A 24,223-nucleotide genomic window follows, 5' to 3' on the forward strand; every position below is an offset into this window, starting at 1 on the left:
TCTTATATATTTTGGTTATTAATCCTTTATCAGATTATGGTTCAAAAATATTTTCTCTCATTCTGCAGGTTGTCCTTTCACTTTGTTGATTAATTCCTTTGCTGTGCAGAAGCTTTTTAGTTTGATATAATCTTTTTGGATTTTTGGAGTCATATTCAAGACGTCATTACCAAAGCCAATTTTAAGCTTTTTCTCTATTCTTCTAGAATTTTTATCTTTGGGGTCTTACATTTAACTACTTAACCATTTTTAGTTGATTTTTGTGTGTGGTCTATGATAAGGACTTGATTTCTTCTTTTTTATGTGTATATCCAGTTTTCCAAAAACCACTTATTGAAAAGGCTTATAATTTTCCCCACTGTATTGAAAAGTAATTAACCAAAATGCCAAATTCAAAATTACTTTTAAACTTGGTATAGCTCTTTAAAGATCCAATAACTGAAATAAAGTAAAACTTTAAAATATTTTATTAAACCAAAAGAAGGCAGGAAAATAGTAACAAAGAAAAAAACAGAAAGGAAAAGCTTGTTTTTAATTTTTCTTTTTGGCTGCACTGCACAGCATGTAGGATCTTAGTTTCCCAACCAGGGACTGAACCCACGCCCCCTGCACTGGGAGCCGAGTCTTAACCACTGAATCACCAGGGAAGTCCCGGGGTTGGGGGGGGGGAGATTTAAGCAAATTCCAAAATATCCATTTTCATTAAGTGAAGACATGCATTGCAGAAGGAAATGGCAACCCACTCCAGTATTCTTGCCTAGAAAATCCCAGGGATGGGGGAGCCCGGTGGGCTGCCGTCTATGGGGTCGCACAGAGTCAGACACGACTAAAGCGACTTAGCAGCAGCAGCAGCAAAAAGTCTTTCACTACCCACAAAGTGACAACTTCTTTGAAAGGAGACTCAGACCAAAAGCCAGAGGTTTTTACAATGGATAAAGAAGCACGACTTGAAAGTGTGTGCATCATGCTGAATGAGAAACCAAGAATGAGACGACCTGTATACAAGCATTCTGCGGGCCTGCACCACGACACCAGTAACGGCAGAACTAGAGAAGAACGGGTTCATTCAGAGGACCACGGTCCCCTTGACTCAGGAGATCTTTCCCACTGCAGAATCACCCATCTCCTGCATTCTTTCTTTCAGCCCTGAAAGGAGCCCAGTTCAGTTCAGTTCAGTTCAGTCGCTCAGTCGTGTCCAACTCTTTGCAACCCCATGAATCGCAGCACGCCAGGCCTCCCTGTCCATCACCATCTCCCGGAGTTCACTCAGACTCGCATCCATCGAGTCCGTGATGCCATCCAGCCATCTCATCCTCTGTCGTCCCCTTCTCCTCCTGCCCCCAATCCCTCCCAGCATCAGAGTCTTTTCCAATGAGTCAACTCTTTGCATGAAGTGGCCAAAGTACTGGAGCTTCAGCTTTAGCATCATTCCTTCCAAAGAAATCCCAGGGTTGATCTCCTTCAGAATGGACTGGTTGGATCTCCTTGCAGTCCAAGGGACTCTCAAGAGTCTTCTCCAACACCACAGTTCAAAAGCATCAATTCTTCGGTGCTCAGCCTTCTTCACAGTCCAACTCTCACATCCATACATGACCACTGGAAAAACCATAGCCTTGACTAGACAGACCTTAGTCGGCAAAGTAATGTCTCTGCTTTTCAATACTATCTAGGTCACCAAGAATTAAGGGCTGGACTCTCAGCATCCAGACTCCAGAGGAGCTCTGATTTTCTTTCTTTCCTGAGAGTCTCTACTGGCTGCCTGAATGCTGATAACTTCTAGGTCATCAGTATGGGTATTCTATTACAATTATCTTTCCAAAATTTCTTATGATTCTTCAGTTACCTGGATTTCTTCATTGTATCTCTTTTCTACTCTTTTTGGTCATTTCATACCACCTTAACATTTTTCAGCATACCAAAGGAAGATGTTTAAAGCAAGTCTTTAAAGCATTAATAGTAACAATGTATTGGGTGGTTATTGCACACCTAAGAGTGAATCTATAATTCAAGGGAACAAGGACCGGGAACCAACACTGTTTCCAAGTCTTTCAGCACACAGGAAATAACACTATTGGAAGGTAGATTCAGATTTTTCAGAATGTATATTGTAAACTCTATGGCCTGACTCAAAAGCTTTTAAAAGAAGTACAAAAAATAAGTGAGATAAAATCAACTTTATTTTTTAAATAATAAAACTAGAGAAGGCAGAAAAGAGAAGAAATAGAAGAAACTAACAGAAAACAGCTAGCAAAATGGTATATTTTAATCCAACTATACATAGTAACTTTAAAGGTGAGTGGATTAAAAGTAACAGTTAAGAATTGACAGACTGTTTAGGAAAAAAAGCAAGACTCAACTATATGAGGATGTATTAGTCATGGTTCTTCAGTAAAACAGAACTAAAAGAATAGATCACTGGCCACTGGCTCCTGTGCTCGTGGAGGACAAGAAGTTCCACAACCTGCTGAGAGCTAAAAAACAGGAAAGCTGGTGGTTTAATTCTGTCCACGTCCAAAAGCCTGAGAACCAGGAGAGCTGATGGCATAAGTTCCAGTTGAGGTCCAGAGGCCCATGAATCAGAGGGTTGATGATGTAAGTCCCAGCCCAAGTCTGAAGGTCTGGGAACCAGGAGCACTGATGTCCAAGGGCAAAAAAAGATGAATGTCCCAGTTTAAAACAGAGAATAAATTGGCCCTTCCTCTGACTTTTTGTTCAGGTCTCAGCTGGCTGGGCGATGCCTACCTGCCATGGTGACTGCAATCTTCTTCAATCAGTCTGTGGATTCAAATGTTAATCTCTTCTGGAAACACCCTCACAGACAGCTCTCTGGGCATCCCTTAACTCAGCTGACACATAAAACTAACCATTACAGTGCTCTACGAGCCACCTATTTTAATATTATAAAAGAATACTTCCAGTTTCAGCTCTGACATGTAAAGAATTTGGAAATCATAACACATCATTATGATGTGAAAAAGATGAAAAGACATTGGCTTTTTGGGGGCCCATCAGAGAACTGAGGTTGCACGGCAAACTTGCGCCCCCAAATCTGGAAAGACAGACTCGAAGCTGAGATCTGCTTAACAGAGAACCAAAATCCACCGGCGCCATCACCTAGTGGGCATACTTAAATGACAGTTTTGACAGATTGCTGGTAGCGCAGTGTGGTCTAGCTTAAAAGTAAGAAGCTTTGGGGGAGCTGCAGTATTGGGAGAGCTGCCTATTTTCCTGGGTTTTGCCTTCAGGCACCCCACCAGATTCTCAGAGTGAAAAGCTGAGAACAATCCCCTCCTAGCTTTAGGCGGGGGGGGAACGGAGAAGGCAATGGCACCCCACTCCAGTACTCTTGCCTGGAAAATCCCATGGACGGAGACTGGTAGGCTGCAGTCATGGGGTCGCTAAGAGTCGGACACGACTGAGCGACTTCCCTTTCACTTTTCACTTTCATGCATTGGAGAAGGAAATGGCAACCCACTCCTGTGTTCTTGCCTGGAGAATCCCAGGGACAGGGGAGCCTGGTGGGCGGCCTGCCGTCTATGGGGTCACACAGAGTCGGATACGACTGAAGTGACTTAGCAGCTTAGCAGCAGAGGAGCAGAAATCCCAGGAGATCTGTGCGCAGTGCTTTCCGCAACAAAGGCTGGCCTCCGGAGGAAAAGGCTTTGGCAGAACTTTATCCAGGGCCCCACCGAGTGGGCAGCTTACAGCACCAGTGCATGTACCCACCGATTCTGGGGGGCAGGGGAAAAGGCTCGGTTAGCATCGGAGATGGTCAACAGCACCTCGAGGGAGTTCCCTGGCAGTCCAGTGGTTAAGACTCCATCCTCTCACTGCCAAGGGCCTGGGTTCAATCCCTGGTGGGGGAACTAAGATCCCACAAGCTGAGAGCACAGCCAGAAAAAAAGAAATCACTTTGAGAAAGCACAGGATAAACAGTGGTTGCCAAACTGTCTTCTGGGGAGGCTTCACTGCTGCTCCCAGAGCTACAGTTTCCCTGGCGAAGAACTGTGTTTACTGTCTTACAATTCTGGAGGCTGAAAGTCTGAGATCAAGGTGTTGGCAGGGCCAAGCTCCCTCAGAAGCTTCAAGGCAAGGATTCTTCGCCTTTTCCAGCTTCTGGCAGCCCTAGGCTTTCCCTGCCTTGGGACAGCATGACTCCAGCCTCTTCCACGGCCATCTTCCCTCTGTGTCCCGTGGCAGTTCCATGTGCGAGTGTCTGTGTTTACGAGATTCCCTCTAAGGATATCAATCATATTGGATTAGGACCCACCCTAACGGCCTCATCTTTTTAATTAATTTTTATTGGAGTATAATTGCTTTACACTGTTAAGTTTCTGCTGTACAACAAAGGGAACCAGCTATATGTATATGTATGTCCCCTCTTTTTTTGGATTTCCTTCCCATTCAGGCCATCACGCTAATGGCCTCATCTTAATTTCCAAATAAGGTCACACTCACAGCTAGGACTTCAACATATCCTTTTCTTTGGAGGACAGAAATCAACTCATAAGAGCAAGTGTCTTGGAGAGTTAAGGAGAACTCAGCAGAGATCACTGAATGAGGGGGACTGCTCAGGCTGAAAAGGGAGACAAGCCAGGGTGGGCTGGGACATAGGAGGGGAGAGGGGTTAGGAGGGGGCTGGAAGTTTTGTTAAGAGGCTGTGTTAAATTACTGCCAGAACACCTATTCAAAGTCGAGAAGGAAACACATTAAAATGGTTAATAGCGGTGGTTATTAGCAGTACTTTTAATTTTCCATCTCTGCTGTGAAAGTCACATGGGGGCATTACATGAAAAGGCTGCTGCTGCTGCTGCTGCTGCTAAGTCGCTTCAGTCGTGTCCCACTCTGTGCAACCCTGTAGAAGACAGCCCACCAGGCTCCGCCGTCCCTGGGATTCTCCAGGCAAGAACACTGGAGTGGGTTGCCATTTCCTTCTCCATGCATGAAAGTGAAAGTGAAGTGGCTCAGTCGTGACCCCATGGACTGCAGCCCACCAGGCCCCTCTGTCCATGGGATTTTCCAGGCAAGAGTACTGGAGTGGGGTTAGCCCAGCACAAATACTTAACAAGTGTTTCCCAACATTTGCCAGATGATGTTAACAACCTTGTGCACACAGTATACGAATCTGACGAAGGGAAAGCACAGTGAACGCTCAGAGGCAGAGACGTGGCCGGGTGAAGACACAGCCCAGGCAGAGGAGGGGCAAGCTGCCTCAGTTTTCCAATCCAGGAGAAGGAGAGATACTGGTACTTACTGGAAACAAAAGGAAGTACATGACTGAACAGAAAGAGAGTCTATAAATCTATCAAATTTTGGCAAAAAAGTGAGATAAACCTACACTGTGGGATATCCGCGCTATGTAAGCACCGGTTAGGACACGTCAGCCTGCAAATGACCAAAATGCAACTGAAACTGCCTCACACAAGGAGCAACAGTCCCATAGAACAAGAAATTTAGGATTCGGGAGATTCCAGCTGCTTCATGAAGCCAACAAAGACCACATTTCTCCTTCCGCGTCCACGGTTACCATGCTCCTCTCACTGCAGTACAGCTGCTGATGCCGGATGAGCTATGTCTTCCCAAACATCTCTTTCTAAAAGCTAAAGAACTTTCCCCAGAAGCACCCTGGAGGATTTCTCACCCGACCTCACTAGCCAGGATCCCCTCCCATGGGCCTGCCTCTCCTGGAGCACGTGGAGTGCACATCCCCAACAGTTCAATTAGGAAGAAGCAGAAGAGAGGGAGGGAAAAGTGCTCAAAGTGGCTACCGGAAAGGTACCCCACGGGGTCTTCCACATCTGCCTACACACAGGACATGCAGGGGGCTGAAGAGAACATGAGGTTGGCATCTGAATGAACCACCCAGGATGGAAACGCGTGAAGTCAAAGATGAGGGCCAAGCAATGACTGTCCCCAGCCTGGGGTACAAGGCAAAGAGAATCACCTCATTTCCCACCAGTCACTGGGGGGATGACTACAGATGCTAATGGACTCAACCAGAAAAACGGCCGGAGGCGCGAGCTGGAAGAGCAGGGGAACGTGTGCAGGTGCTCCCCGTCCACGGCGTTGTAGAAAGAGACCTCCCCAGCCCCGTGATCCAGGAAAACTCCCACCCGCTGGAGAGCTGGCTCTCGCTTGCTAGGACTCACGGAGGTGCCTGACAGGGGCCGACAGCCAGCAGAACTCCAGCAAACAGCCCAGATTCCCGCCTTGGGGCACATTGTGGAGCCACCAGGGGTCCCCATGATGTCCTCCCGACACACCCCCGCCGCCACCTCCAGGCTGCCTCGGTTCTCAACTTCCCAGTAATGTCTCCCTGAAGTGAAAACATTTTTCCCCAAAACGCAGGGTAAGTGCTGAAATCGCTCCACAAAGCCTGTGGTCCTCTGCGGATTCCTCCATCCGGTGGCGTAGCTCCATGCTGTGAAAAACAGTGGCCAAGAACTGGCTGATGCCCCGTTTTTCACGTATCTCCCTTCCTGGGAGAAGACAAGTTTGGAATGAGCGGTGTCCTCAGCCAGAGTTACAGCCACTGCAGAGAAAATGAGAGCTGAGATCAGTGATGAAGAGCTGACCACGAACCCTGCTCCAAAAATGCCCATCTGTCCCAGCTTCAGTTCCATCCTTCTCCTCCTATCAAGTACTGCTAGGAATGAGACACCTCACTGCCCCCTCAACTGGACCTCGCTGGACCTCGCAGGCCACAGTTTGCATTAGCAACCTGAAGTCTTCATTTCCCTTCGGCTCTCAGACTACAGCCTAGAAAATGGGAGCTTATTATTCCTCGGCCCCAAGTCTTCACCATCAACATAAAATTTGAAGAAACAATAATACTGACTTGCTGAATCCATACCAGAACCAAGGCTGTCACCTGGCTGGTTCTTTGTACAGGAACACACAGGTGTCATCCCAGGTCTCTCTCTACTGGTTCTAGTGGCTTGCTGGCCATCTCTACAAGCCCCCGGCAGGTAACTCAAAACCGAATTCAGAGCCTCAAAGTCCCCCTCCCTTCTCTTGAGACTAATCCTCCCTCACAAGCACACATCTTGTTTTCTCTGCTCTCTAAGGCTTAAGGACATGACCTTCACCCAAATGCTCTTACCTGGGAATCTTACCCTTATTTGATTCTTCTTCCCCTCTGACCCTCGTTGGCTAATGAATCGCCAAGTCCTATCAATTCTGCCTCTGAGATGGTCCCTCGGGTTCTTCCCTTCCTCTCCCATCACCACTGTCTGCCTTCAGACCTTCAGCAACTGTTTCTGTAACTTCCTCCCTGGCCTGCCTCCTAATTCTCTTCCCTCCCAACGTTCCATGTCTCTTCAGTTTGCTGAGAGCTGTGTTTTGTTTTGTTTTTCTTAATCGACATAGATGTTAGATTTTGACAAAGGTTTCTTTTTCCTGCATCTACTGAGGTGATCAAATTGATCTTTTTTAAAGTGCTAATGTGGTGAGTTACACTGATTTGCAAATATTAAACCAAACCTGCTTTTCTGTGATAAATCCCATTTGGTTGTGATGTATTATACATAATTGAAATCAACTTGCTAAAATTTTCTTTCAAATTCCTCTGTCATGAGGGACATTGACCTATAGTTCACTTTACTTGTAATATCTTTGATTTTAGTATCATGGTAATGCAGGTCTTATAGAACAAGTTGGGAATAGTCTCTTCAAATTTTTGTTAAGAGTTTGTATAGAATAAATATTGCTTAAATGTTTGGTGAAATCACCAGTGAAGCCATTTGGGAAGGTTTCTAACTATAACATGAATAAAACTATTCCAGTTATCTATTTTCTCTTGAGTCAGCTTTGGTCATTTGAGTCTTTTAAGGATTTTGTCCATTTCTTCCATGCTGTCAGATTTATCAGCATAAAGTTGCTCATAATATTTCCTTATTATCCTTTTAGCATTTACACAAGCTGTAGTGATGATGCCCCTCTCATTCTTGATACTAGTGTCTTTTTTTCTTCCAGTCATTCTGTTTAAAATATATTTCAATAAAATTTAAATTCTCAAACAGACAACTTTTGGTTCCACTAATTTTTCCGCTGTTTTTCTGTATTCTATTGCAATAATTTCTGCTCTGATTTTTAATTGTTTCCATCCTGTTTCTTTAGGGCTTTATCTGCTCTTCTTTTTCTAATGTCTTATGGTAGAAACTGGTATCACTGGTTGAAGAAATTCCTTTGTGTTACATGTGATTAGTGCTATGAATTCCCTCTTAAGTATTGCTTTAGTGGTACCCCACAAATTCCTTTTCATTCAAAGTACTTCCTAACTTGCCTTTTGATTCACCTTTAGCTCATGGATTATTGAGAAGTGAGTCATTTAGCTTCCTAACATTTGGGGACTTATCAAAGCTTTTTGTTTTTGTTTTTACTGATTTCAAAATGCACTGTAGTCAAAGAACATATTTTGCACGGCCTGAATCCTTTTGAATGCTGTAGCCCACAGGCTCCTCTGTCAATGGGGATTCTCCAGGCAAGAATACTGGTGTGGGTTACATGTCCTCCTCCAGGGGATCCTCCCAACCCAGGAACTGAATGCAGCTCTCCCACATTGCAGGTGTATTGTTTACCATCTGAACCACCAAGGAAGCCCTTTGAATACTGATGTCTTATGGCCCACCTTGTTCTACCTTGGGAAATGTTCCATGTACATGCAAAAAGAATGTGCATTCTGCTATTGTTTGGGGCAGTATTCTATAAATAACAGAGTGGTCAAGTTGACTGATAGTTTTATTCAGTCTGTCTTTGATGATTTTCTGCCTACTTGTTCTAAAATTTATTTTTAAAAGGTATTGAAAATTCCAACTGCAATCGTGAATGTGTCTATTTCTCCTTGCAGCTCTATTAGTTTTTGCTTAATATATTTTGAAGCTCTGTTGTCAACTGTATAAATGTTTAGAACTGTTATATCCTCCTGATAAACTGACCCATTTATCATTAGGAAATGACTTTCTTCATCTCTGATAATATTCCTTGCTCTGAAATCTATTTGATAATAACATAACCAATAGACTTTTGACTAATGTTAGCATGATGTATCTTTTCTCATAACATGTATGGGTCTTTGTATTTAATGTGTGTTTCTAGCAGCATACAGTTAGTTGGGTCTTGCATTTTTTATCCAGTCCAATTAGTCTCTCCCTTTTAATTAGGATATCCAGACCATTTATACTTAATATGATTAGGTTTGTACCCATCATCTTGCTATATTTTCTACTTGTCCTTTTTTCCTCTTTTTTGCCTTCTGATTAACCAAGTATTTTTTTAATAATGATTCCACCTTATCTACTTTGTTGACTTATTAGCTATAACTTTGTTTCTAGTGGTCGCTATAAAGTTTACAAAGGTACACCTTTCACTTAACAACCTACCTTCAAGTGATATTGTACCACTTCACATGTAAGAATGTATAACAGTATACCTTCATTTCTCCCCTCCCAACATTCATGTTCTTGTTGTTATAAAATAAAAGAATATATTACTTTCTGCTTATTTAAACAACGACTGTATTTGTCAAGCTTCTCCATAGAAATAGAACCAATAAGATATGTGGGTACTTGCAGAGATTAGAAGGAACTGGCCCATGTGATCATGCTGACTGCCAAGTCCAAATCCATGGTGTGTAACAGCAGCAAGACCCAGGGGAAATTAATGTTCCAGTTCCTTCCACAGGAAGGAACCAAAGGCAGGAAGAACCAAAGCTGCAGATGGAGTCTGAAGGCAGTCTGCTGTAAAAGTCCCTTGTTCATGGGGGAAAGTCAGCCCTTTTGTTCTACTCAGGCCTTTAACTGACTAGATTAGGCTTGCCAACATTATGGAAAGCAATTTGCTTTCCTCAAGTTTCCTGATATATATGTTAACCTCATCTAAAAACACTCTCACAGCAATACCCAAAACAATGTTTGACCAAATATCTGAGCACCCAAATTACCACAGGCATTAGCCATCCCTATCACCTTTAATGAGACTTAAATAATGACAAAATAGATATTTCTTTACATCATTACCACTTTGGAAGATCTTTTATTCCTTTGTATAGATCTGACTTCTAGCCAGTATCATTTTCCTTCTGCTTGAAGGACTTCCGCTATCATTTCTTACAGTGCTGGTCTGATAAACTCCTTCAGTTTCTGGATATCTGCAAACATCTTTATCTCACCTTTGTTTCTGAAGTGTATTTTTGCCAGGAATAAAATTCTAGGTAAACAGTCTTTTTCTTTCAGTCTTTTAAAGTTCTTGCTCACTAGCACTGCTTCCAATGAGCACTGGGATGTCATCTTTATCTTTGATCCACCTTGTTCCACAGTATATAACATGTCCTTTTCTAGTTGTTGCATCTAAAATTTCACCTTTGTCACTGGTTTTGGTGTGGTTTTCATCATCTTCCTCATTTAGAACTTGCTAAATTTCTTAGATGTGTGTGCTTACAGTTTTCATCAAATTTGGAAAGTTGAGTCACTGTTTCTCCAGCTGTTTTTCTGTCTCACCCCTATCCTTCTGCTCTCCCTGAGGGATCCCAGTTACCAGACAAAAGGCTGCATGAAGGTGGCCCACAGCTCACTGAGGAGGCTTTCTTTTTTTTTTTCCTCTGTTTCATTTTGCATAGTTTTGACTGCTCCATCATTTCAAGTTCGTGTCCAATCACCTATTAGCCCCAACCAGCTTATTCTTCATCTCAGAGTTTTCATCTCCAGAAGTAAGATCTGGGTTGTTTTTTTTTTTAATATCTCCCCTGTCCATAATATGCATCTTTACAAAATAGCTGCAATAACTGCATTAATGTTCTTCTATGTTTATGCTACCATCTTGGTCAATCTTGAGTCAATTTCAATTGATTATTCTCCTCACCACGTCATGTTTCCTACCTTTTTGCCTGCCTGGTAATTTCTGATGGGATGCCAGACATTGTGACTGTACATTGTTGGGGACTCATTTTTAAAATACCTATCCATCTTCTTGAGCTTTGTCCTGGGATGCAGTTACTTGGAAATAATTTCATCCTTTTGGGTCTTGCTTTCCTGACATGTAAAGTGGGTCCAGAGCAGTGCTCAGCGAAGGGTTAATTATCCCCACTGATGAGGCAAGATTTTCCTGAGTGCTCTACCCAGTGCCCCATGAATTAAGAGCTTTCCAGGGGCTGGTAGGAACAGACGTTGCTCCTGGCCCTGTGCGAGCACTAGGAACTGTTTCTTCTAACCAATTTGAAAATTTCCTTCAACCTCGGGTAGCTCTTCACAAGCACGTGCTGATCAGTCCTCTGCTGAATGTTCACAGGAAGTCTCTGTAAACCACCAGGGTTCTCCCTGTCCAGCTCTCTCCTCTCCAGCACTCTGGAAACTCCCACTGCTTTGTTCTGGACCCTCAGCACCACTCCTCAACTCAGGCAGTCCACCTGGCTCCCCCTGTGTTACCTTCCCTGAGGTCACCTGGAAATCCTCAAGGCTGGAGGCTGGGGCCGTCGTAGGACTCAGCTCATTCGGTTCACATTCCCCGTGTATCACTGTCCTTCATTGCCTGCTGTTCAGTGTTTTAAAAACTGTGGTTTCATGTATTGCCTATTTTGGATATCTTTGGTCAACTACATCTCAAGAGTAAGTCCAGTCCCCTGTCACTTCATTTTATCTGGAAGTGGACATCTACAGCGTGGCTCCTGATCAGGGATGGGCACTTGAGAATGCAGCTTCATGTCATATACAGGCCTTGGTACTTCTCTGGAGAGCTGGTCAGTTTACCTCCAGTCGTTCTTACCCTCATCTTCTCAACCTCGTTCCTGCCTTTCCCCGTATGCCCCTTACGCTGAGTCTTATCAGACACCCTCCCCTCTATCTTCTCCACATCTCAGCTCATGCTGCCACCTCTGCTTGGAAGCCGCCTCTCACTTTCCGCTTGGCAAACTCCTACTTATCCTTCAAAGTCCCAAACAACTGACACCTGTGCTGTGAAAACCTCCTCACTCTGCCCCAACAGAGAGGCTGTCGTCTGCACTTCTGTGATATTTCACTCATGCCGCTGGCACACACTGGGCCCCGCTGTGCTGCACTAAGTGGTATGTCTGTCTCCCCAGCTTGCTTGTGTTCTTAGAAAGAATAGGTCCCTTGCTTTTTGTGTAACTAGCACCTTTAACATCCTAACATCCTTTGCCTTTACACGGATGGCTCTTCAGGGAAGTGCATATCCTTTTATCCCTAAGTGGTTATTTACCGTTCTCTTGGCCCTCCTGTTGGCTGCGCGCTCTGCTCCCTCCTCCCTCTGCAGACCCTTCTCGTTCCTTCTCCGAGCTCCAGCTCCCTGAAACTGCTCACCTTGGAATCGCTTCAGCATCTCCTTCATCATCGGAAGCCGGCACACAGTCTTCACCGTGAGGTCTTCAGAGGAATAGCTCACGTCCTGATTCTCACACCTAGGAAAAGCGCAGAAGGCTGCTCTTCTCAGGAGACAAACAGGACGGCCAAGACCCCCCAGCCCGCACCCGAAGGCTCCAGCCCAGAGCTCAGACTGCCCTCCCATTCCTCCTGGTGCAGGCACACAGGCTTCCTCCCCTTCGGCCCCTCACATCGGTGCCCACGGACCCGTGGGGCCCAGGCCTCCTTTCCCCTCTGCTTGGCCTGTATCTTTACAATCTGCTCAACCACCCATAAGAAGGAAAGTGCTCACACCTGGTCAACACCTCTGCTGGATTCTGTGAAGAGAAGAAAGAAAGGAGTTATGTACCCTCCTGTGAGATCTGCTACTCAACTTAGTGAGCAGGGATTTTTCCGTCAGTTGCTTTTGTGAGCATCACACATGATCTCCTGCTGCCAAGCCCAACAGGGTTAACACGAGGCAGTCTTTTTTACGTGTGAGCCCTCTGCCCTATTTAACAACATGGACCCATCCTTTCCTCGAAACCCTCCCCTTCCTCCTTTGGCACCAAGACATGAGCTGTCTCCTGGCTCTCCGTCTACTTCTCCATCCACACTCTTTCAATCACAGACAAGTGTTAGTGAGGATGTGGTGGGAATACAAAATGGTTCAGCCACTTTGGAAAAAGGCAGTTTCTTAAAAAGTTAAATATAAATATACCATATCGCCTAGCAACTCTGCTCCTACTACTTAGCCAAGAGAAATGGAAACATATGTCCACACAAAGAATGGCACACAAATACTAAGGCAGAACCCTTCATAATAACATTTGGGTTACGTCCATGAGCTGCTGAACAGGTATACAAAATGCGGTATATTCTGCAATGGAATACTATTCGGGAATAAAAAGGGAATGCAAATATGATACGATGCTCCAACATGAATGAACCTCAAGATCATCATACTAAATGAAAGAATTCACATACAAAAGAAATGTGTTATTTCAAAAGACTCTGCTGTAATATATGTTTGGATATGGAGTTGGAGCTCCACTGCTCAAGCAAGTTGTAAACGTTCTAGACAGTTCTTGGAATTTAAGTATCTCATATTACCTGAGCTCATCGAACCTAAACTTCACATTAATTTCCTTTGGAAAGTAAATCTTTGACTCTTTAATTATATAATAAAAATAGTAACACAATTAGCAAAAGAGAAAAAAACATGTCTTCTACTAAACCCACTCACCAGGAAGGACACCCAGCTCTAAAGACAAGAGGGAGATGAGTTAGTGATGTGGGCAATTCCATCAAGACAGAGACTATGCCCTTCCCTGCTGGTCTCACCTGGAGCAGCTCCAGGGTGGAGCTCTGGCTCTTCTCCTTCACCTCTAGGATGAGCTTCTTCAAAGAAGTGATCATTTGGTTGAGCCTAGATATGTTCTCACTTTGCCTCTTCTTTGTCTCCTCTTCTTCCTGCCTCAGTCCCTGAAGAAACAATTGCTCTTCTTCAGTCAGGAGGACGTGCAGCTTTGCAAACTCCGCGATGACTCTCATTCGCTGATTCTTCATCTTCTCCTGCAGCCACAAGAGACTGGCTCAGTCCTTTCTCTGTCTGGTCCTTCCTCCTAAATTCCCTGCATGTGACTCCCCAATAGTCCAGGATCCTTTCATCCAAATCACCTCCTCCAGAAAAGCTCCTGCTCACGGCCTACAAATTTCCTCCACTCCTTTCTCTATGCCTGCTTGCTATCTTTGTACTAGTCTTTACAGTACTAACTCGTTCTTTGTAGTATCTGAGTTTCTACTACTGATCGTCAGGCCTTGTTCATATAGTTTTTAAACTAAAATGCACCTTCACACCTATTATTTAATTTAGCCCTCAGAACACCTAGTGTTTAGTGGTGGTAAATCTTAGACATACAGGTGCGTACCCACATCATACCTCCCAACTGGGGACAACAGCTGTGGGGGGAAAAGTTCATTTGCTTTCCACAATGCCATAGACCCAAATCAACACCCACCTCAGAAGCCAACCCAGGAGGACTGCAGGAAGGAAAGGGGCACCACCCTTGAGGTCTGAGGATGAAGGGTGTGGAACGCGTGTGGTCCAAAGCCACGGCAGAGATCAATGCTTCCTGTTCTGTCAGCCTGACACCTGGTAAGACCCTGTGAGCTCTTCCCAGCCGAAGCCCTTGAGCAGCCTCAGGCTGAAAGGACTAAGGGCAAGAAATACCCAGCTCCTTCTGCTATTACCTTCCACTCTGCAGCATTCTTCACTTCCATGTCCTGAAAATGTATGACTTTCTTCATCTTGGCTGTCAGACTAGACTGAGTCTTCAGAAGTTTCTCCTGCCAGCAGAAGAAGCACGCCTAAGTAAGAAATCATCTCTTCCAGCACCTTGCTTGTTCAAGAGCTAAAAGTCACCTCGGCCAAACATGGGATGAGACTGAGAAGATGCGGAAGAGCCACAGGCTAACGCCCGAGAACTAGGCTGCTCTCAGGTCATCAAAACACTACATCAAGTTTGGTCGTTAAGTAGACAAAAATTCATGAGTACCCAGCGCCAGCAAGGGAGAAGGCCTCTGGCACCATACTAGTAGGAAAACAGAAAGATCCCATCTAGTAAAGAAATTACCCTCCAATTAAAATAAAGAAATAAATTTTTTTTTAAAGTTCCCACCTTTTTGAAGGGCAACTGGCAAGATTTAACAGTATGTAAAATATGCAATAATCCTATTTCTAATAATAATATCCAATAAAACACTAGTAAAAATAATATGTACAGGAATGTTCATTGCAGCATTCTTCACTATCCATCAGTGGGGAATTATGGTACACTGATACTCGACATCGATTTCAGCTCTTGCTATAATTCCGTTTTGAAAAGAACAAATATACACGTGTCTGTGTAACTGTGTATGTTTATAATTGACTAGAAGACAATCTGGAAAGAAATATAACTAGGTATTATTAACATTGCTTATTTCTAGGGAATAGGAATGGTGGAGGGAGTCAGAGGGAGAACTAGAAATTTAATAAACTCGTTTTGTTTGGATTTCTACAAGCATATATCCTTTTGGTAATTTAAAAAAACCCCAAAAAAATAAAAAATAAAAACCAAATAAGCTATAAAAAAAATCGAGCCAATTAGAATCAACAGAGTAAGCTGCAGAGGGTGAGCAGCTAGTAGCAGAAGGTCAGGCAGGACCTTAGAGGCAGAGGCAGACAGGTTAGAGACGGCACATATCAGGGTCAAACCTCACGTACGTGTGAAGCCTCTAATGAGATAAACAGCTCCTTGGAATGTGACTAAGAACGTTTTTTAAGTTTTCACTTTTGTTTGCTAATGAAAATATGTTTGAAACAGAATTTTTCCATTTTTAAAAGCCCTTAGCAACTCCAGTGTGCGTGAATTATGCTGTCCCCTTACCCAGGACTCTGCCTATGCATGTCTGCATCCTGCCACAGCTGGGCTCTAAAGAGGTCCCCTGAGAAAACCCTTTGGGGAGATTAGAAAACTTCTTCCCTGCAGTAACAGAAATTGCCACAAGGTGGCGGGAGGGCAACACCGAGCATTTCAAAGCTGGGTAGACCCACAAGTTCAAAAAAATCACTTTTTCTTCATTTAACTTCAGACTTTTGTGTTTATACAGAACTACAACAAAAGAACATACATTTATAGAATGAAGACATTTTCTGACTTGTGATCATGTAGTTTAAATGACACGAAACTTCAAATCAGATCTGAGTTTCAGTCTAGACCTTCACCAACTAGCTATGGATCTGTGGTTAAGTCAGTCTCACACATTTCCTGGGCTGCAGCTTCCTTACCTAGAAGATGAAGACAACCACAATAGATGGCCTTTTCTTAAACACCATGGCAGCTCTGAGGTTCTGTGAATTTCAATCATTGTAACCTCTGCATCCAATCCAAGCAAGTAGGTCTTACCTCCAAAATACATGTCAAATCTGCCCATCTGCCTATTTGCCACCCCCAGCCACCTCTTTGTTCAAACCACCTCTTGTCCGGACAGCTATCAATACAACAGCCTCATGACCGGTCTCCCTATTTCCAGTCTTGTTCATCTCTCAGCCAATGATCTCGGAGTAGCCAGAATCATCTGCTAAGACCAGCCACGTCACGTCAGTCCCCTGCTGAGCTTCTCCACTGGCTTCCCTCACCACCGAGGAAATTCAGCCGCCCCGCAGTCCAACAGAAGCCACCCTTGCCTGCATCTCCCAACTCATCTCGCGCTACTTTTCCCCTTGCTGATCATGCTTCGGGGGCATCGCTCTTGCTTCCGTGTCATGGGGATGTCCCGCTCTTCCCAGCCTCAGGGTCTGAATTTGCCGTCCACTGCCTGGGATGTGCTTCCCGCAGTTCCTCTGATAGCTGATCCATCAAGCCTCAGCTGAAAGGTCATCTCTTCAGAGAAGACTGCCTGTGCCCTTATTGAGCCCTCGTCTCTTCTCTGGCGTGGCACACTATTTCTTTCATAGCACATATTATCATCTGTGATTATTTGTCTACTGTTTACCTCCTGCCCCAACCCCAGCCAGACTGTAAGCTCCACGGTCTTTTCATCACTCTATTCCTTTTCTGGGTCTGGTACTATAGTACCGCATCTGACACAAAACGGGTGGTTCAAGAAATATTTCTTAAATGAGTTAATAGCAACGAAGGGATTAGTTCCCAGGGTCAACAGACTAAATGTTGGCTTGAAGTAAAGAGGTGCTGGGCTTGGAAGCCTTTTCCAAAAAAACACTTCGCTCCCTGAAGTTTATGAAGCTATTTCTCTCTCTCTGTTCTCTTGTTCTCTCCCACCATCAACGACTCCAATAAAGGCAACTTCTGTTCTGGAATACTTCCCTCTGTGAAGGTACCAAGATGTAGGTCCATGGTCTCTATCCTATCTGTATATCGGAATGTCTTAAAAGTGCTTCCAGCTGGCTCTAATGTGTATCCTGAGCCACTGGTGTGGCCCCAAGAGAGCAAGCAGAATGGGCTAGGAATTCATCAAAGCAGGTTTCCTGGATGCGGTGCTTAGGGGCTCAGATCCTAAGAGAAAGCACTGTTTGCAGGGCTCAGGTGTGGGCACAGATGGGGGTATTTTCCACAGACTTAGGGAGCTCCAAACATTTATGACACAGTGCACGTACTGAGAATGGGATGGTGGAAACAGGGCAGCTTTACCCAAGAGCAACCCAATGTTTTTCAAGTTAACTCGGGGTGAGGATGTGTATGTGCTGAGTCACTTCAGTCGTGTCTGACTCTTTGAGACCCTACTGACTGTAGCCCACCAGGCTCCTCTGTCCATGGGGTACTTCAAGCAAGAATACTGGAGTGTGTTGTCATGCTCTCCTCCAGGCGCTCTTCTCCACCCAGGGATCCAACCCGTATCTCTTCCATCTCCTGCACTGGCAGGCGGGTTCTTTACCACGAGCACCAGCTGGGGTGGGGATGAAGGTGGGTTAACAGCAGTGATTACGCAGAAGAAGGTGCAGAAAAGGACCAATCCTGGGAATTTCCCTGATGGTCCAGTGGCTAAGACTCTGTGTTCACAATGAAGGAGGCCCGGGTTCAATCCCTGGTCAGGGAACTAGATCGAACATGCCACAAATAAAAGATCCAGCGTGCCACAACCAAGATCAAGGATCCCATGTGCCAGAGCTGAGACCTGGCACAGCCAATTAAACAACAATAAATAAAAAATTTTTTAAAGCGAAAGCTTAAAAATATATAATCTAATATATATATATATAATCTAAAATAAAATAATCTAAGGAAAAAAAAAGGATAGACTGATAATTCTAAAGTGCTGTGTTTCTAGTCTCCTATGTCCCCTGTCTCCTGTCCCTCCTCCCTGGATTTCATGTCACAGTTACTTCACTCTCACCGTGTCCCCAATGAGCACCAGATATCCGGACTGAGGTCCTAGACTCCTCTCTGCCTGACCCATCACTACAATTAGTCACAATGTTACTCAGTCCAGCTCATAATTAATTCACACCCTCCTCTTCTCCAGGACCCCTGTCCTGCACTGGTTCAGGCCCTACGGCCTCCTGCTTCAAATGGTGCAACAACAACCTACCTGGGTCTTTTGCATTCATCCCCCGTGGATGCCACAATGAACTTGGTAAAACAAAAGGACTGAGAGCCGATCACGGCTTCCCTTGCCTTAAAATCCTTCAATGATCTCGATTTGGTGGAAGAGAAACTCAGGCTTTTCAGTGTGGTGAACAAGATCCTCCACAATGCAGACCCTGTCTCTTTCTTCAGCTTCAAGTCCCACCAGCCTCCCTCCCATGTACCACCCTCCTAGGGCAAAGAGCAACCTCATCCATCAAGAGCGGGCTCATGTTTCACTCTTCCGTAAAGGTGATCCTCACTCTTGTCCGATGCCTCTAATCTCAGACCTTCTGTGTTGATAACTCACACTGAAATTACTGGTCTACATGCTTACATCCCCTACAAGACAAGACCCATGTCTTTCTCATCCATTTATGTCCAGAATCTAGAACAACGCCCAGCATACAGGAAGCACCAATAAAGGCTACTGAATAAAGAAATGAGTATACACTTTCTAGTCTAATTTTGCATGTTTCCTATTTATAGTCAGCTGATAAAAACGAACAGCATTTGACAGTTTACAATACACTTTAACTTGTATCATTACATTCATGTTTTCAACGAGTACTTACTAGATACCAATTCAGATGGAGACCACTGGAGTGACACCTTCAGTAATGGAAGGGGGTGGGGCTAGTCTGGAAAGGATGATCAAGGAAGGTCTTCAAGCTAAAATCTAAAAGGATCTAAAGCACAGAAGGTATGGGTAGAGAGAGAACAGGCTTGAAACAAAAGCAGGAAGGCCAGGGTGGCTGGAACAGAGTATGATAAACTGATTTATTTAACTGAAGCTTCTTAACCCATAAGATAGGTAGAACAGGGAATCTCCAAATTCAAACATTAAGTGATCTTCCCAACTGATAAAGCTAGTAACAAAATCTAGACTTATCCCTCCAAGCCAGGCTTTTCCCAAATCATCAGATGTTGATGACATCTGTAGGCACAAACCTGTACCGTCCAATACAGCATCCACTAGCCATGTGAGTTCCTGATACATGGAGAGCCCAAACTGATGTGTGTAAATGTAAAGCACACACAGATTCAAAGGCCCATCATGAAAAAATTAAAATATCGCATTGATAATTTTCATATCGATGTTGCATATTTCGGATAAATGAGTTTAAAATTAGCATCACCTGTTTCTTTTCACCACTAGAAAAACTTTGAATAACAGATGTGCCTGGTTCCTTTTGTTTCTATTGGACAGCACTGGTGTATAACCTCTCAGGATGACCGAGCTGCCGGGAGGCCAGTCCCTGGAGTTTTTCGGTGATGACTGAGCCTCCACCGCCCTCCCGATTCCAGTTTTAAACTCCAGCTCTGATCTGTGAGTCTCTTAACTTTTTTGAGCCTGTCAGGGTTGGGGGTGAGGGTAGGTTTATGCCTCCAGCGAGACAGTAAAGGTTCCCAGGGCATATACCAGCAGCCCAGCCCCGTAAACGGCCGGCTCACCCGGTAGCTCTTGCATGCCTCGTCGGCTGGGGCCATGGTGTGGGCCTGGTGCTCCTGCGACTCCCTGCACACCAAGCACACGAGCCGCTGATCATCCTCGCAGAAAAGCCGCAGCGGCTCCCAGTGGCGGCCGCACAGGCCCGCGGGCACGGGGCCGAGGCGCCGGCGCCGCATCCTCTCGGTCAGCCGGGCCAGGGCCCAGTTGGGCCTCATCGAGGCGGGCGCCGACGGCCGCCGACACTCGGGGCAGCGGACGGGGCTGCCGCCCGGCGCCCAAGTGCGGCACAGGCAGCCGCGGCAGAAGTTGTGGCCGCACTCGATGGACACTGGGTCCGCGAAATAGTCCAAGCAGATGGCGCAGGTCAGCTCCTCCTGGAAGTCCTCGGCCTCCATGCCGCCCCTCTGTCCCGGATGAGACGCCTGCGGGCGGCGGGCGGTGGCCTTCGGACCCGCGGCCGCCGAATCTCCTCCGGGGTTCGCGATCCAGCGGGGGCGCGGGGCTGCGGGGCTGCGGGGCTGCGGGGCTGCGGGGCTGCGGGGGTGCGGCGGCCCTTTCCGCGCGCCCCGGAGCGCGCGAACGGCCGGGTTTCCGCGCGAAGACGGCCGGTGGGAAGAGACAGGACGGCGGGCTGCGACGGGACCAACAAGAGCGATGCGGAAGTCCCCCGGGAAGCCTAGAGAGGCTTCGAGGCGCGCGCCGGTTTGCGGGGCGCGTGGGAGGATGGTGGTGCTACCGCAGCTGCAGCTGCTGCTGGTGGAACCAAACTGGGAGGCGCTAATGAACTTGTCCTTCCGGTTCGCCGGCTGCTCGCAGAAGATTTAGGGTCTAGAATCCTAGGCTAGCTGCTGCCCAGAAGGGCGTTCCGGGCGAGGTACACCTTAGCGGCGTGGCGGGCCAGGCGGAGGACCTGGGGCTGGGGGCGTCTGTGCAGCCCCGCTGGAAGTGGGGCTAAGGAGGCGCTCTGCCCCACAGGCTGGCTTTTTCTGAAGTTGTCCTTTTTTGTTCAGCTTCATTCTGTCAATACAAAGACAGACGTACAGAAACACAGACACAGGGAAGGAACCCGCTCTTGACCTCCAACCCCGAGGTCTAGTTGAGATGCTCAAAAGGCAGGATTTCTTGCTACTCCCACAAAACCCACCCACTCAAAGCTCAACTCTCCTGGAGTCTCCTGGGCCGACTGGAGAGCCAGCTTTCTGGGAGGCGAGCAGGAAAGGGAATATTTAGCCCCCACGACCTAGTGGGGAGCCATCTGATCACCCTACCACCCTGATTTTTCTTTCTTCCCCAGCATAGGGGACACACCAGGAAGAGGAAGCCCAACCTCAGGGCATGGGGCACACTCAGCAGTGCAGATAGTGGTTCTAATAATTAAGTTAGGGGGAAGAACCTAGGGTTAGATGGTTTCCCCCAGGTTTGAGACTTCCCAGCAGTATTTTAGGTGGTTCGATGCAGAGGAAGTCTGTAGGCTGAGGATGCTCTGTGTCAGCTTGTGGGTGATCTGTGAGCCGCTGTTGTCTAAGATGCTAGGAAGGAGTAGCTGCTGGTGCTAGAGCTGTTCCTGACCCTCCCACCTGAGAAGGTCAAGACCAGGGTGTGAGAGCAGTACCTGGAGAGTGGAGCTGAAGCTGTAGCTGTGGTGAGGCTGTTGTGAAAGACCTAATGGGACCGGGAGAGTGGAAAGAAATCAGGTGTTTAAATGGGAGCGCTTACGATTCAGAAGCATGGGGGGCTTCCCTGGTGGCTCACTGGTAAAGAATCCGCCTGCCAATGCAGGAGACATGGGTTTGATCCCTGGTCTGGGAAGATCCCACGTGCTTCAGAGCCACTAAGCCGGTGCGCCACAACTATGCTCTGGAGCCTGGGGCCCACGACTGCTGAACCCATGCACCGCCGCCACTGAAGCTGGCACTCTAGAGCCCGTGCTCTGTCATAAGAGAAGCCGCCACATTGAGAAGCCTGGGCACCACGACTAGAGAGTAATCCCCGCTCTCCACAACTAGAGGAAAGCCCACGCAGCAGCCAAGACCTAGCACAGCCGAAAATGAAATAAATAATTTTTAAAAAAAGATTCAGAAGCACAAATGAATTGACTTTTGGTACCCAACGTGAAGACAGCAACCATTTTGCTCTCCAAAGGAGCATCCATTGAGGCTTTCAACAAGCAAGATGCTTGCCTGTCTCAGGGAACTATTTGTTTCTCCTCGATGGAGTTTTGATCTTGTGTTTCTGAGGTGCTCAGTTGTTTATTCTTCCCACTCTATTCCTTTTCACATGGAAGATATGTCTCATTCTTCTTGTGTCCCAAAATCAGACACTGGCCTTCCTGTAATATGCTCCATAAGCGGTTACTGACGGTACGATCAGATGATTTGGAAAGGGGGTTCCTGTGATCACTGTTTTGGGGCTTTGATGGAAGTTCTATAGAATGTCTTAAATGTTTAAATTATAAAACGGATAGTTGCATTTTCTTTGTGAATTGGAATACCATATTGAGAAGGAATCTGTGGGAATTTCCTGGTTGCCCAGTGGTTAGGACTCTGCACCTGCACTATGGAGCCCAAGTTCCATTCCTGGTCCCTGGTGGGGGGAACTGAGATCCTGAGTCCCACACGCTACACAGTGCAGCCAAAAAAAAAGGAGGAAAAAAAGAGAGAAGGAATCTGAGTCTAAATATGAGCCAACCAAGAAGAGGTGCTCTTATCTGTTACTGATGCAAACATGAGTATCTGTGGTGTGAGTGTCTGTGTATCTGTATGTTTGCCTTTGTATTGAACTATATCTCCTTAATGTGTCTGTGTCTTCAATCCTGCCATACTTCTGAAATGAACATCTTTCTTTACTGAAAATATTGAGGCTCCCTAATTTACAGTTTTATTCATACGGAATTTCAGGGGATCTCAATTGGCTAAACAATCTTAACAAAGAAGAACAAAGCAGGAAGATTGACACTTCCCAATTTCAAACATTATTACAAAGCTACAGTAATCAAAAAGTGGTGCTACCATAAGAATAGATATATAGATCAATGGAATCGAATTGAGAGTACAGAAACAATGCCATACATCCCCAAGCAATTGATTTTCAACAATGGTGCCAAAAACTGTTATACGTAGGGAAAATAAACTTTTCAACGAATAGTGCTGGGACCGCTGGATATCTACATGGACAAGAATGAAGCTGGACCCTGTCTCATAACATATACAAAAATTAATTCAAAATCAAAGACCTAAATGTAAAGCTAAAACTATAAAACTTTTAGAAGGAAAGGTAGATGTAATCTTCATAGTCATGAATTAGGCAATAGCAACCTACTCCAGTATTCTTGCCTGGAGAATCCCATGGGCTGAGGAGCCTGGTGGGCTGCAGTCCACAGGGTCACAAAGAGTCGGACACGACTGAGTGACTTTACTTACTTACTTACTTGTTAGCTATAACACCAAAATCATAAGCAACAAAAGAAAAAAATTGATAAACTGGGTTTCATCAAAATTAAAAACCTGCACATCAAAGGATGCTGTCAGTTAAGTGAAAGACCACCCACTGAATGGAGAGAATATTTGGAATCATACTTGTGGTGAGGATCACATAAGAAGAACTCAACAACAAAATTACAAACAACCCAATTTTTTTTAATGGGCAAAGGATTTAAATAAACATTCCTCCAAAGCAGCTGTACAACATTAGTCATTAGGAAAATGCAAATCAAAACCACAATGAAATATCATTTCACCCACTAGGATGGCTAGAATTTAAAAATCAAACAGGGGAAAAAGATAATACAAAATGTTAGCAAGGATGTGGATAAATTGGAACCCATTTATACATTGCTACTGGGAATATAAAAGAGTAACCGGTACAGCTGCTGTGGAAAAAAGTTAGACAGTTCCTTAACAGGTTAAACAAGTGTTACCATATGCCCCAGCAACTTCACTCCCAGGTATTTACCAAAGAGACCTGAAAGTATGTGTTCACACAGAAGCTAGTACATGAATGTTCATGGCACCATTTTTCATAATAGCCCCAAAGTGGAAACAATCCAAATGTCCACTGCCTCAAAAATGAATAAATAAAATGTGGTATAGCTATACAATGAAATAATACTCAGTCATAAAAGGAATGAAGTACATGATGTTAAGTGAAAGATGCCGGGCACAAAAGACCACATACTGTATGATTCCATTTATATGTAAAGCCCACCCTAAGAAAATCTGTAGAGACAGAATGTAGATTAGTGATTGCTTATGTCTGATGGGTATGGGGATTTGGGGGTAAAAGCTAAGTATTTT

The 24,223-nt window shown here is 45.3% G+C and overlaps 2 protein-coding genes across 2 annotated transcripts in view; one reads left to right on the forward strand and one right to left on the reverse strand.

Moving 5' to 3' along the window:
* ZSCAN25 (zinc finger and SCAN domain containing 25) overlaps positions 1-24,223 on the forward strand; it is a 430,575-nt gene that overhangs the window by 318,337 nt on the left and 88,015 nt on the right. The window lies entirely within an intron of this gene.
* TRIM4 (tripartite motif containing 4) lies at positions 3,595-20,433 on the reverse strand. Its single transcript, XM_052635494.1, has 6 exons — positions 19,934-20,433; positions 14,604-14,699; positions 13,695-13,925; positions 12,666-12,688; positions 12,312-12,409; positions 3,595-6,532 (listed from the first exon to the last, which is right to left on the reverse strand). Exons 1-6 carry the CDS (start codon positions 20,324-20,326, stop codon positions 5,946-5,948), a joined length of 1,428 nt encoding a protein of 475 aa, XP_052491454.1. The 5' UTR covers positions 20,327-20,433; the 3' UTR covers positions 3,595-5,945.

Source organism: Budorcas taxicolor, chromosome 2, assembly GCF_023091745.1.
Source record: "Budorcas taxicolor isolate Tak-1 chromosome 2, Takin1.1, whole genome shotgun sequence".
Taxonomy (NCBI): domain Eukaryota; kingdom Metazoa; phylum Chordata; class Mammalia; order Artiodactyla; family Bovidae; genus Budorcas; species Budorcas taxicolor.